This window comes from Psammomys obesus, unplaced genomic scaffold, assembly GCF_907164565.1.
Source record: "Psammomys obesus unplaced genomic scaffold, mPsaObe1.curated_primary_1811, whole genome shotgun sequence".
Lineage (NCBI taxonomy): Eukaryota > Metazoa > Chordata > Mammalia > Rodentia > Muridae > Psammomys > Psammomys obesus.
This window is the reverse complement of record NW_026596120.1, coordinates 17,277,897-17,291,213: the sequence shown is the minus strand read 5'-3', so window position 1 is coordinate 17,291,213 and position 13,317 is coordinate 17,277,897. Positions and strand designations below refer to the sequence as shown.

General features: G+C 57.8%; 1 protein-coding gene across 1 annotated transcript in view; it reads left to right on the top strand.

Moving 5' to 3' along the window:
* The window catches only part of Bsn (bassoon presynaptic cytomatrix protein), a 91,355-nt gene extending 78,038 nt beyond the window's left edge, over window positions 1-13,317 (top strand). Inside the window, exons 6-13 of the mRNA XM_055629517.1 lie at window positions 2-756; window positions 2,752-4,840; window positions 5,133-5,956; window positions 6,090-6,189; window positions 6,548-6,679; window positions 6,918-6,972; window positions 7,282-7,374; window positions 10,186-13,317. Of these exons, the coding sequence (XP_055485492.1) occupies window positions 2-756; window positions 2,752-4,840; window positions 5,133-5,956; window positions 6,090-6,189; window positions 6,548-6,679; window positions 6,918-6,958 (3,941 nt within the window). The 3' untranslated portion in view covers window positions 6,959-6,972; window positions 7,282-7,374; window positions 10,186-13,317. The remainder of the gene's footprint in view (window position 1; window positions 757-2,751; window positions 4,841-5,132; window positions 5,957-6,089; window positions 6,190-6,547; window positions 6,680-6,917; window positions 6,973-7,281; window positions 7,375-10,185) is intronic.

The following is a 13,317-nucleotide window of genomic DNA, read 5'->3' as shown; positions in this document are numbered from 1 at the left end:
TACTCCCGATCTCGTCGGTCGGGCGACACCGACGCCGGCCCCGACGGCAAGCACGACGCCGGCGCCCCGGCCGCCGCCGCCGCCGCCGCCAGGGCCGTGAGCAGCGTGGGCATCCAGACCATCAGCGACTGCTCCGTGCAGACGGAGCCCGAGCAGCTGCCCAGGGTGTCCCCCGCCATCCACATCACGGCCGCCACCGACCCCAAGGTGGAGATCGTCAGGTACATATCCGCACCCGAGAAGACCGGGCGCGGGGAGAGCCTGGCCTGCCAGACCGAGCCGGATGGGCAGGCCCAGGGTGTGGCTGGGCCGCAGCTCGTAGGACCGACCGCCATCAGCCCCTACCTACCCGGCATCCAGATAGTAAGCCCGGGACCGCTCGGCAGATTTGAGAAGAAGAAGCCGGACCCCCTGGAGATCGGGTACCAGGCCCACCTGCCCGTGGAGTCCCTGTCACAGCTCGTGGGCCGCCAGCCTCCCAAGTCTCCGCAAGTGCTCTACTCGCCAGTGTCGCCCCTGTCCCCACACCGCCTCCTGGACACCTCGTTCGCTTCCAGCGAGAGGCTGAACAAGGCCCACGTGAGCCCCCAGAAGCACTTCCTGGCCGACAGCGCTCTTCACCAGCAGACCCTGCCTCGCCCCATGAAGACCCTGCAGCGGTCCCTGTCTGACCCTAAGCCCCTGAGCCCCACGGCCGAGGAGTCCGCCAAAGAGAGATTCTCCCTCTACCAGCACCAGGGGGGACTAGGTAGCCAGGTATGGGCACAGGGGCTGGTCCAGGGTGGGACAGGGGTCTATTTCTAGCCCGAGGGCCCCCAGAGGGGAGGGGTTTCTTCTGGGGTGGGAGTGGAGTCCCCTCTGGCAGGGGTCGAGGAGCAGAGCTCCTCAGTGCACACCGGACAGAGCCCACAGCCCCAGCGAGGCCAGCCCGAACCAGTACAGACACACATGGGCCCCACAGCAGCCACCCAGACACGTCACCAGAAACCTCAGCCTCTCCACAGCCCTGTCCCTTTCACCACCCACCCGTACCTAGCCCAGCTCCGTCACCTCCTGTCAGGCCTCTTCCGTTCTCACCTCCAGTCCAGGCACTTGCCGCTCCAAGCCTTATTTATTCCCCACTTCACGTCTCCAGGTGGGCGTCCCTGCCCGCTGCAGGCCCAAGCCTGCGGCCTGACACTCGAGCCCCATCCTGGAGAGCTGAGGGTACGTTCTGCACTCCATTGAGTTCCCCGTCCCGCTCTCCTCAGTAACTCTGCTCCTCGACCTGTCGCTTCCCCCGGGACAGTGCGGGCTCCTTGTCTAGGCTTCGCTTTCCAGTCGTGTGTTAGAACCATGAGAGAGAGCCTGGCCTCGGGCTGCTGCTGGGGGAAGAGCTGCAGATCGGGAGGGTCAGTGTGTGGTTGAGGAGGGTCGGCTTTTCCTCAAGTCCTGGAAGGTTTTGAGAGGTGAAACAGAACAAGATTTCAGAGTTCCCAGGTTACAGTGTGGGCTGAGAGGCCAAAGGAAGCGGTCTCGGAGGCAGCAGCCGGAAGTGCTGTGAGGAGTATCTGCAGAGAAAAGCGGAGCTTTGGCGGGGGCTTGCGGAGGTGATGGTTGCGGAGGTTGGTAGTGGAACGGCCCTGGTAGGGCAGGCAGAGAGGGCAGGTCAAAGAGGCAAGCGCACAGGTCCCGCAGGCTGGCCGTGTAGGGCCGGGCTATTGATGGGCACTAGGGGTGTCCCATCAATACGAAAAGGCAGATGAGGAGGAGTTCAAAAACTGACTGTGCGCCACTAAAAGCCCGCCTCGAGGTCACACTGTCATTTTCTTTTGGGACGTCCGTAGAAGGTGGGGCTTTCTGTCTGTCGCTGTTTGGCAAGGTCAAAAGAACTTCGGTGTCAGTCTCCAGTGTATCTGGTGGATTTGGGTGGCAAATGAAGTGCAGAAGTCTGGGGCGGCCTGGGAAGGTTGGGAAGTGGGGGTTAAGGGACTCCGGGGTGAGCGCTCCATCGGCATGGGCCTTCAGGCCAATGCAGAGTCTCTGGAGCAAGTAGGAGCTGTGGAGGGCGTCTCAGGGGAACCTTGAGCAGGAAGCTGTGCTGCTGCAGAGAGGTTGGCTGATAGGGGGACTCGGGATGCTGGGAGCTGGGCCACAGGCGGAGCTTAGGTTGGCCGAGGGTTGTGCAGGGGAATTAGAGGAAGGTGGGCAGAAAGCTGAGCGGCGTGGCGCCCCGGAGAGGAGTGAAGCAGGAGGCGTAGCCCCGAGCCTGTAAACGGCTGGCACGGTGAGCCGGTGCCCCTTCCTGTGAGCCTGTGCTTAGAGGAGCCCGGTGGGGCTAGCACCCTGTGCCACTCTGCCCCTTTCCCTGATGCCCACTGCCCTCAGCTCCCGCAGGGTGCTAGGTCCGAAGCTTAGAGCCAGAGCTCTCTCCCCCTCACCTCAGCGGCAGGAGGCCCTGGAGAAGCACGGCGCTTTCCAAAGCTGCTGCGTGCAACACAGAAAGCAGTCTGACCCTCACCACCACCTACCTATTGCCCAGAGCATTGGAAAGAACTGTAAAATGACCACAGGCCTTCCCTTCATGGCAGAGAAGCCAAGACCAGAGGGTGGGCAGGCTAGACCCCGAGGCTGCTTGGTAAAGCAGGGCCTTAACAGTGTGGAGCCCGGCTTCCGCCTCGAAGAACCTCCAGACGTGGGCTCCTCTCCCCCGTGCCTCCGCAGTCTCCACAGCTTGGGTCTCAGTGCTGCCCACCCTTCCCTCTGTCTCAGGTGTCGGCGCTGCCACCCAACGGCCTGGTCCGCAAGGTGAAGCGGACCCTGCCCAGCCCCCCTCCAGAGGAAGCTCACCTTCCCCTGGCTGGCCAGGTGCCCTCACAGCTGTACGCAGCCAGTCTGCTGCAGCGAGGGCTGGCGGGGCCCACCACCGTCCCTGCCACCAAGGCCAGCCTGCTCCGGGAGCTGGACCGGGACCTGCGGCTGGTGGAGCATGAGTCCACCAAGCTGCGCAAGAAGCAGGCGGAACTGGATGAGGAGGAGAAGGAGATTGATGCCAAGCTCAAGTACCTAGAGCTGGGCATCACCCAGCGCAAAGAGTCTTTGGCCAAAGACCGGGGCGGCCGTGACTACCCACCGTTACGTGGCCTGGGCGAGCATCGTGACTACCTGTCTGACAGTGAGCTCAACCAGCTGCGGCTGCAAGGCTGTGCCACGCCCGCGGGCCAGTATGCGGACTACCCTGCCTCAGCTGCTGTGCCCGCCACGCCCTCGGGCCCTGCCGCCTTCCAACAGCCGCAGCCGCCGCGGTTCCCACCTGCAGCCCCGCAGTACTCCGCGGGCGCAAGCGGACCAACTCAGAACGGATTTCCAGCCCACCAGGCCCCCACCTACACTGGCCCTAGCACGTACCCAGCTTCTGCTTTCCCCCCTGGAACCAGCTATCCAGCGGAGGCTGGCCTGCCCAGCCAGCAGGCTTTCCACCCCACAGGCCATTATGCGGCCCCAGCACCCATGCCAACCACGCAGAGCACCCACTTTCCAATCCAAGCTGACAGCCGTGCCCCCCACCAGAAGCCCCGTCAGGCCTCACTAGCTGACTTGGAGCAGAAGGTGCCCACCAATTACGAGGTGATCTCCAGCCCTGCTGTAACCGTGTCTTCGGCCCCCTCTGACACTAGCTACAGTGGTCCAGCCGTGAGCAGCAGCTACGAGCCGGGCAAAGGCCCCGAGCACCCCCGGGGCAGTGACCGAGGCGCTGTGAGCCAGAGCCCAGCCCCTGCGTATCCCTCCGACTCCCACTATACCAGCCTGGAGCAGAACGTTCCTCGAAACTATGTGATGATTGATGACATCAGCGAGCTGACAAAGGACAGCGCCCCCGCTGCCCCGGAGAGCCAAAGGCTGGAGCCTTTGGGGCCAGGTGGAGTCGGCGCGCGGCCCGGGAAGGAGCCCGGAGAGCCAGCTGGCCTTGAGGGGCCTGCGCTGCCCTGCTGCTATGGCAGAGCTGAGGAGGAATCCGAGGAGGACTCCTATGACCCCCGTGGGAAAGCCGGCCATCACCGGAGCATGGAGAGCAACGGCCGGCCGGCCAGCACCCCCTATTACGGTGACAGTGACTATAGGCATGGGGCTCGGGCGGACAAGTACGGCCCAGGGCCCGTGGGGCCCAAGCATCCCTCCAAGAGCCTGGCCCCGGCCGCCATCCCCTCAAAGCGCAGCAAGCACCGGAAGCAAGGCCTGGAGCAGAAGATCTCCAAGTTCTCACCTATCGAGGAGGCCAAGGACGTGGAGTCCGACCTGGCCTCCTACCCCTCGCCCGCTGTCAGCAGCAGCCTGACCTCCCGGGGCAGAAAGTTCCAGGATGAAATCACCTATGGCCTCAAGAAGAACGTGTACGAGCAGCAGAGGTACTACGGGGCGTCCAGCCGGGACCTGGTGGAGGAAGATGAGCGCGTGTACGGCGGCGGCGGCCGGTCCCGCGTGGCATCCGCCTACAGTGGGGAGAAGCTGTCTAGCCACGATTTCGGCAGCCGAGGCAAAGGGTACGAACGGGAACGGGAGGCCATGGAGCGACTTCAGAAGGCCGGCCCCAAGCCCTCATCCCTGAGCATGGCCCACGGCCGGGCCCGGCCCCCCATGAGGAGCCAGGCCTCGGAGGAGGAAAGCCCCGTGAGCCCCTTGGGGCGGCCCCGCCCTGCAGGAGGCGCCCTTCCCCCCGGGGATACCTGCCCGCAGTTCTGCTCCAGCCACTCCATGCCTGATGTCCAGGAGCATGTCAAGGATGGGCCTCGGGCCCACGCGTATAAGCGTGAGGAGGGCTACATCCTGGATGACTCCCACTGCGTGGTTTCTGACAGCGAAGGTAATGGCAGCTGGGGGTGATTTCTGCAAATGCTCAGCGCCCGGGGGTCTGCCTGCCCGGGGGCCCCTGGGCCCCAAGATGTCCCAGCAGTGTCTGTCTTGGCATCTCATCAGCGGGCTGTGCTGCAGGCAGCCCCGGCCTGATCCACCTGTGCCCTGGTTGTTGGAGGGTGGGGACCTAGGGACCTGCCTGTGGCTGTGGCGTCCACTCTGTGGGTCCCTTGCATGGCTTCAGCTAGGTCTCCTCTACGGCTAGCCAGGGGTTGATGGTGTTCTGTTCTTGGTCTCTGAAGCGTATCACCTGGGCCAGGAGGAGACAGACTGGTTTGATAAGCCCCGAGAGGCCCGCTCCGACCGGTTCAGGCACCATGGGGGCCATGCAGTCTCCTCCTCCCAAAAGCGAGGCCCTGCCAGGCACAGCCACCATGACTACGACGAGCCCCCTGAGGAGGGCCTGTGGCCTCATGATGAGGGTGGTCCAAGCCGCCATACCTCAGCCAAGGAGCACCGGCACCATGGTGACCACGGGAGGCACTCAGGCCGCCATGCCGGTGAGGAGCCGGGGCGGCGTGCTGCCAAACCACATCCTCGGGACATGGGTCGCCACGAGACCCGGCCTCACCCTCAGGCCAGCCCTGCCCCTGCCATGCAGAAGAAGGGTCAGCCGGGGTACCCCAGCTCTGCTGATTACTCACAGCCATCCCGTGCTCCGTCGTCATACCACCATGCCTCCGACAGCAAGAAGGGCCCCCGGCAGGCCCACTCTGGGCCCGCACTGCAGCCAAAGCCAGAAGCCCAGGCACAGCCCCAGATGCAAGGTCGGCAGGCAGCCCCCGGACCACAGCAGCCACCATCATCCAGGCAGACGCCCTCCGGCGCAGCATCGCGCCAGCCACAGCCACAGCAGCAGCAGCAGCAGCTGCCGCAGCAGCAGCAGCAGCAGCAACAGCAACAAGGTCTTGGGCAGCAAGCTCCCCAGCAGGCGCCACCATCACAGGCTCGGCTGCAGCAACAGAGCCAGCCAGCCACCAGGGGCTCAGCCCCTGCTGCCAGCCAGCCAGCAGGGAAACCTCAGCCAGGCCCCACCACAGCCCCAGGGGCCCAGCCAGCAGGACTGGTGAGTTAGCACTCCTGTGCATGGGTCCCGGACTCCCCTAGGGCAGAAGCAACAATTGAAATTTGGATATCCCTGTGGTTTCAGGGTAGGGGTGGGGGTGAGCAGAATCTCAGCTACAGGTTCTGTGTTGCAGCCACGTGCAGAGCAGGCAAGCGCCTCTAAAGCGGCAGCCAAAGCACCCCAACAGGGGCGGGCTCCTCAGGCCCAGCCAACTCCGGGACCTGGACCTGCAGGTGAGCTACGCCCAAAACTCTCAGACTGATCTTTTTCTATACCACCTGTGCCTCATCCCAACCCAGTGCATGTTCTCACTAATCCCAGTAGGCTGCAGACCTGCTAGAACATGAGCCTGGGCCAAGGAAGGCCCAGGGAACTGTGTCCTAGAAGTCACTAGTGAGCAAGGGCCAGAGCCTTCTCTTTGTTTATTTCCTGTTTCCTCCCAGCCTTTCTCTCTCTCATCTTCCTGTTTTTATTCCTCTAGCCTCCACCTTCTTCTGTGTCACAGGTTACCTGTGTTCAGGTTCCCTCTTCCCCTCATACTGCGAACAACCAAGCATAGTGCTGTTCATGATGATGCTTTCTTTCCTATAGGGGTGAAGCCTGGAGCCAGGCCTGGGGGGACCCCAGGAGCTCCTGCTGGTCAGCCAGGGGCAGAGGGAGAGAGTGTATTCTCTAAAATCCTTCCCGGTGGGGCAGCAGAGCAGGCTGGGAAGCTGACAGAAGGTATGCACTGCCTGCAATCGGGTCCTCACTGGGTGGGTGCTTCTCTGTTGGAGGTTGGGGACCTGGGACGATTCCAGGTCCAGTTAGCAGCACAGACCACCTGCTGGTACCCAGTGTTTTCTAGGTAGTCCTTGCCTGTTGGGCCTTTTTGCAACCAATGGCTCTGAGTAGGAGTCTGGCTCAGTTTCTGATCTCTCTCTCTCTCTCTCTCTCTCTCTCTCTGTTTTCTATGTCACAGCTGTCTCTGCCTTTGGCAAAAAATTTTCCTCGTTCTGGTGATTGTATCCAGAAGGGTGAGTACCTGTACCTGTCATGCTGGGAAAGGCCTGAGTTACTAGGTCTTTGTGGGGAGTTGGGGAGTTCTCTGGGAAGAATCTAGTTGTCAGTGGATGGCATGGTGAGAGCTACAGTGTGCTGTCCTGGGAGTGTGAGAGAAAGAGACAGAACAAGGACACTGCACAGAGCCTAGGACATGGGGCAGCTCAGTAAGGTCCCCTTCAAAAAGAAGTCAGGGTTAATGACCCTTTGCCTTTCTCACATCCCAGCCCCCTCTGTCGTGCTGTCAGATGGGATATCTTGGGTTCCTCTATAATGTTCCACAGGCTTCTGAAGACCCGAAGAAAGATGGTCTCATTGCTGTGGAAAAACCTCTGGAGTCAAAGGCCTGGGCGCAGCTCTGGACTCTGCGTATAACAGTGAGTGTCAGGACAGGTTAAGATAAAGCGCAGAAGTGGGAGAAGGCCCTGTCCCTGAAAGTGTGGACTAAAAAGGACCTGGTATGCTTCTTTCAGCTGGGATGGGCCTCGCAGCTGCCCTCAGAGGCAGTGTGCTGGCTGGCATGATGGTAAGAGTCAGCTATGCTTGGGGAAAGGACCCAGCGAAGCCAGTTGTCCCCCTACAGCTTCAGGTCTGTATTCTGGACACTGAGTGCAAAGTCATCCTGGGGGACAGACTATGGCTCTTATTGGAGACCCAGTGCTGGTGTCTCCGAACCCAGAAGAACTTAGCAGCTTTGGGCATGAAGTCAGGACACTCTTGGATTCACAGGTTATATTGTGGGTGAAATGGGGAGACAGACAGACAGACAGAAAAAGAACACAGACAAAAAAAAAAGTGGCTGGTCAGCTAGTCGCAGCCCAACTCTAGGTCAGCAAGGGAGCAGGAAGACTCAGGGTAGGAGCCCTTGCTACCAGGACTGAAGATGGGACGCTCCCTCTTGGAGCCTGCCCTGGTCCTGGCCTTGGCCCTGCCTCTGTGGACAGAAGGGGAAATGCCTCATCCAGAATCAGGGAGAGCAGCCTAGCTGTTGGAGCTGTTCCTTGCACAGCCAGGAATTACCTATCCCTCTGTCTCCTCGAGGCCTGTCATCTCCTGCTCTTTTTTTTTCCCACTCTAGGGTTAAGAGTATAGAGATATGTGAACAGCCATGGTGGGGGCCAGCAGTCAGAAAGCAGGTCACTGTAAGGGAACCTTGGAGCAGTGAGTGCCCCGGCTTAGAGCATGCCTGCTCGTGGTAGAGAAGAGCACAGGCCGTCTTTTTGGGAGCATCTTTTTAGGTGCTGAAAGGGCTCAGTCTTTCATCCGTTTATCCAACAAATGCTTGTCAAGCCCCAGATATGTGCCGAGCCCTGTTTTAGACACCAGGGACACAATAGGAATCAAAACCAAGTTCCTGCCCTTTCAAGTCAGCAGTCCATTAAGGGAAACAAAGAACCAATAAGTTTCAGAATAAAAATCTAGCCATGCATGGTAACATACATCTTTGATCCCAGCACTTGGAGGCAAAGGCAGAACCACCTCTGTGAGTTTGAGGCCAGCCTGGTCTACAAACCAAGTTCCAGGGCAGCCAGGGCTACACAAAGAAACCCTGTCTTAAAAACAAACAAACAAACAAACAAACAAACGGCCCGGAGAGGAGCATGCTCTGAGTTCAATTCCCAGCAACCACATGGTGGCTCACAACCATCTATACTGGGGTCTGGTGCCCTCTTCTGGCGTGCAGGTGTATATGCAGATAATTTTTTTTTTTTTTAAATCTTAAAAAAAATAAAATAAAAATCACAAAATACCCGCAAAAGTAAGTAAATAAATAAAATAATTCAGAATCATTTTGAAAGGAATTTCCGAAGGCGGCAGGTGTTGTGCAGCAGGGTTTCTGAAGCAGTCAGAGCTGAAGATACGCAAAGGCCCCGTGCCAGCAGAGCGTCTGATACTCCGAGGAACCTGTAAGCTTCTGGGACAGGCACAGATGAGCGCAGCGAAGCCACAGCAGAGGGCAGTGGTGAGGGGAGCCATTTTGGGTGGGCACTGTAGACCAAAGAGCTTGGGCCTTCTGCCAGCGGCGGCAACCACAGTCCTGCCAGAGTCCTCCCAGCTGTGGGGCGGTGGACACCTCGCCGCCCTCCCTCTCAGCTGAACATTTCCTTGGTGTAATCTCAAGTGGCACTCAGGGGAGGTGGGGACGGACAGCCCAGGGCCCAGGGCCAGGGCCAGGCCAGAGAACTGCCAAGGAAAGGCAGCACGCGTGTGCTTGGTCGCGTGTCCTGCTGCAGTGCGGCCAGGCCACTGAGCCACGGCTGTGTAGGTGAGCTCTCCCTCTGCTCCCAGCACTGTGCCAACATGCGGCCACAGCTGCTCTGCGTGTCCGTCCCCGGATGAGCCGGGACAGGCTTGTCTTTTGAAACAAAACCCCGTCCCCCTCATCTTCCCGCTTGTTTTTGGCTTTTTGAGACGGGTCTCCTTTGAAGGACTGACTGGCCAGTGACTCAATACATGTAGGTCAAGCTGACCGTGAGCTTGCAGTGATCCTCCTGCCTCCGTCGCTTAAGGCTAGGATGATGGATGTCTGCTGCCATCCCTGGCTTCCTACACTCTCAAGAAAAACAAAAGGGACTTTTCTTACAAAATAAATGCCAAGGGCCCAGCAAGGTAGCTCAGTGGGTAAGGACGCTTGCTGCCAAAGCCTGGCAACCCGACTTTGAATCCCAGAATACGCATGGTGGAAGGAGAAAACCAGCTCTGCAGGTCACCCTCTGACCTGTGCGTGCAAGCACATGTGCACACACACGAGCACTGAAAAAAGAAAAGAAGTGTCAGGTTGGATGTGGTGGCACAGGCCTGTGGTCCCAGCTACTCCATAGGCTGAGGCAGGAGGATCACCCTAGTGTCACCTTAAATTTGGAATCTAGTGAACACCCTATTGTCTCAAATGGGAGAGAAAGAAGGGAGGTCTTTTCCTGGGGATTCGCTTCTTCCTTCTCCAAGTCCTTCCTTCAGTCATCTCTAACTTGCACAAATACTAACCCCTCAATGCCTTGATTAGAACAGAATGAAGAGGGACCTGACCATTGTACATGGCAGCCTGAGAGCAATGTGAGGAGGGTGGGAAACTATGCCTATGGTTATTGACAAAAAAATTATATTTATGTTTATACGTGTGTGTGTGTATGTATATAGTATATACATATCCTTCTTTCTTCCCTCCTTCTCTCCTTCTTTTTTCAAAGCATCTACAATCTGGCAAACCCTTGGCCCAAAGATTCCCACCAGGTGGGCCACAGCAGACAGGCCTCAGCAGTGCATGGGATGTTTTCTAACAGCAACTACCTAGGTGAAGCATCTGCTGGACCAGTGGGACCATAGGCTTGGGGGAACTTTCATGTCTTTCCAGAGACTCTGCCTTTCTCAGGCCAGTCGCCCTTGGGAGAGAGGAGCCCTCACCAGAACTCGGATGCTGCTGTGGCTGTCTCCTGCTCTTCCGGCAGCCTCCTGTGGCCTGGCCAACCAGGCTTCCAATGCGTTATACACAGAGTTTGGGTGCACATTGCCCTCCCTCTAAGATGCCAGAAGTTTTTTCCACAGCCTTGGAGAGGGGCTTTGACTGAGGGCTGGGGTCCCTGGGCTCCGATTCCTTCACATTCCAGCTGGCCCGGATCCCTCTGTGGCCATAAGGCCTTGCCCCCTTCACCCTGCCCTCTGGGTGACACTGGAGCAGACCTCCACATGGCCAGCATGGGTTTGGGAGAACTTTACAAACATTAGGACCTAACACTGTCTCATTGCTGAAATAAGAGGCCATAGCACCGAAAAGCAGCGTGGGCACCGGCTGAGGCGTCTCCCAGCCCGTGGATGGCAGCATAACTAGGCATGCCTGCCATCATCTTAAAGCCATCCCCCCAGCCATTGTGAGTATCCCAGAAGCACCGCCATCATCTCGACCAGCCGGCTCCTCGGCTCCTCATCTGTACACCTGGGGATTTCTTTTGATTTCAACAACAGCCTTAATCATTCCAGTTTGATTTACATGTATACCTCATGAACATTTCTTTTTGTTATTTTTTTTTCTCTCCCCCTTTTTTTTCCTTTGCTTCTATCCCTTTGTCTCTCCCCTCCTCCACCTTGTGACTGATGGTTTGGTTTCCTCTCTGCTCTGCCCCTGCTCAGCACAGGGAGAAATGTTGATTATGAAGCAATAGCGGGCAGCAGGCCACCAAGAGCACAAACCCAGGGCGAGGTCTAGGGAGGCCCCTCAGCCCGCCTGTTTACTGTGCAATTCCAGTCCTTCTTAAGCCATCAGCAGTGGGTGTGCTCAGGGCAGAGGAGGCAGGGCTTCTGCGCCGGCAAGGGAAAGGCTCAGAGCCCTGTGGGGTCAGGGGAGGGTGACATCGTCCATTCACCTGGTGGACTGGGCTGCATGCCTCCCCGAAGCCCTTCCCTTGGAGGCTTCCCTTCATCTCGGGCACAGCCACAAGTCTCATCTCTAATGTTCTATGCAATGAAATATAAACCCTCAAAGACAACTGTTAATATTTAATAAATTCCATGTTACATATAAGGAGTTAATTGCAAACACGCAGTTGAGAAACTGGGTAGATCTGCTCATATCACCACCCCAACGCAATCCTTGTTCTCACTGTGTGTGTGTGTGTGTATGTGTGAGAAAGCAAGAGCATGAGTGTGTGTGAATGTGAGCGTGTGCGCGTGCGCAAATTCTAAGTCTGTGGCATGTTTGACCTGTGGCAGGACTCGCTGCTGCCAGGTGAGTCGCCGCCTGTCTCGCAGTGGAGCATGCACAGCTCGCAGCTTCTTTGCACGATTTCATTCATTTTAAATGCTCGACCCTCCTGCGTGGAGTTCTTTTTGCCTCCAAACCTCTCCTCTAGGAGCAGTTCTCCCCTGACTTCAGCACACGCTGGTAAAGACCTGCCCCAGGCCATGGGGCGGGCAGTGAGGCCCCCCCTGCACCTTGCAGTTTCTATCTGTCCACAATAGCAAATAAAAAAACAAACCTCAGACTAGACAGAGATAGGAGCCCGCACAGGATGCACGCGTGTGGACATTCTGTGGGTTTGCTGCTGTAGGACTTCTACTTGTACATCATTCTTCCCTCCTATCCCAGGCCTGAGGCAGAGGCGTCTGCTCACCCCTTCCCAGTGGGGCACTCCTCAAGGGGAAAGCTGGGCTACATCTGTGGAGAGGCAGAAGCCAAGGGATCCTGGCTGTGCCCTAGGATCCCTAGGTCTTGACTGAACCTGCTCTATGCCTCTCCTGAGTGGTGAGGAGACTCAAAGGGCTGACCCAAGAAATCTGGCATAGATCCAGGGGTCATAGGGTGCCCAGGAAGAGCTGGCTACAGCCTCTGTGGTTAAAAATATCATCCAGAACGACATAAATAACAGCTTCAGACTGAGATCAGAGGGTTTCTCGAAAGCAGAATTTCCTGAAGAGCCTGTGTAACCCTCTCAGGGCTTGCCTCCTTTTCCTCCAAAGCGTAAGATTTCCACTGTTGTCGGCATCTCCTCCACTGGGGGAGGGCGGACAGTAGCTGCCTAGCCCTTGAAGTCTGACTGCCTCCAGCGTGCTCCGGTGCACACCATGCATTTCTCAGGGGTCCACATTCCTCATGCTTTCTCACATGGCCTACCAGTCCTTTAGAGCGGGATCCCATCCCACCTTTGGCAGCTGCAGATGGGACAGTTTAAGCTGTGTTAGACTTAAGACCCCGAGTTCTCAGGATTTGGCTTTCTTCATGCTATGGAACATCTCAGAGATCGGACCTGGGCTGTATGAGGCCATCTGAGCAAGGGCTGAAGAAGACCCTCATTGAGGAACTCGAGCCACAGAGGCCCAGGTCTGTACGGGATGTGCCCAGTGTTTAGACACTTGGGGTCATGGCAGTATCCGCTTCCACTTGTAGTCAAGGGATTAGACCAGCAGCTGAGAGCAGGCAGGATATCCACAGGTCAACCTCTGGCAGCCCTCCTAGGCTCTAAAGTATTAACTTCTCAGCAAATTTCTTTTCTGGCCAGATTCTGAGTTGGACATTTCTGATATCTGCTACTCTATCCCTGGCTGCACCCACAGGACAGATCTTTGTCCCTTTGTGAATATGGCTGCAGCAGTCTTCTAGGTCATGGGTATCCTGGCTCTTGCGTTGACTCTAGGGCTATGACAGCCAGAGGCTTGGGGACCAGCATTTGCAGCTGTAGGACACAGTAAGCAATGGGTGCCATCTCCAAGTGTTTAAGAAGTCTCTGGGTAGAGTCCAGACCACCTCCATTTTCTCCTCTCAGCGTCATAAGCGAGGGTACCCTCCTCTGCGCATCCACGGCCTCAACACTCACGTCACAGTGACAGTC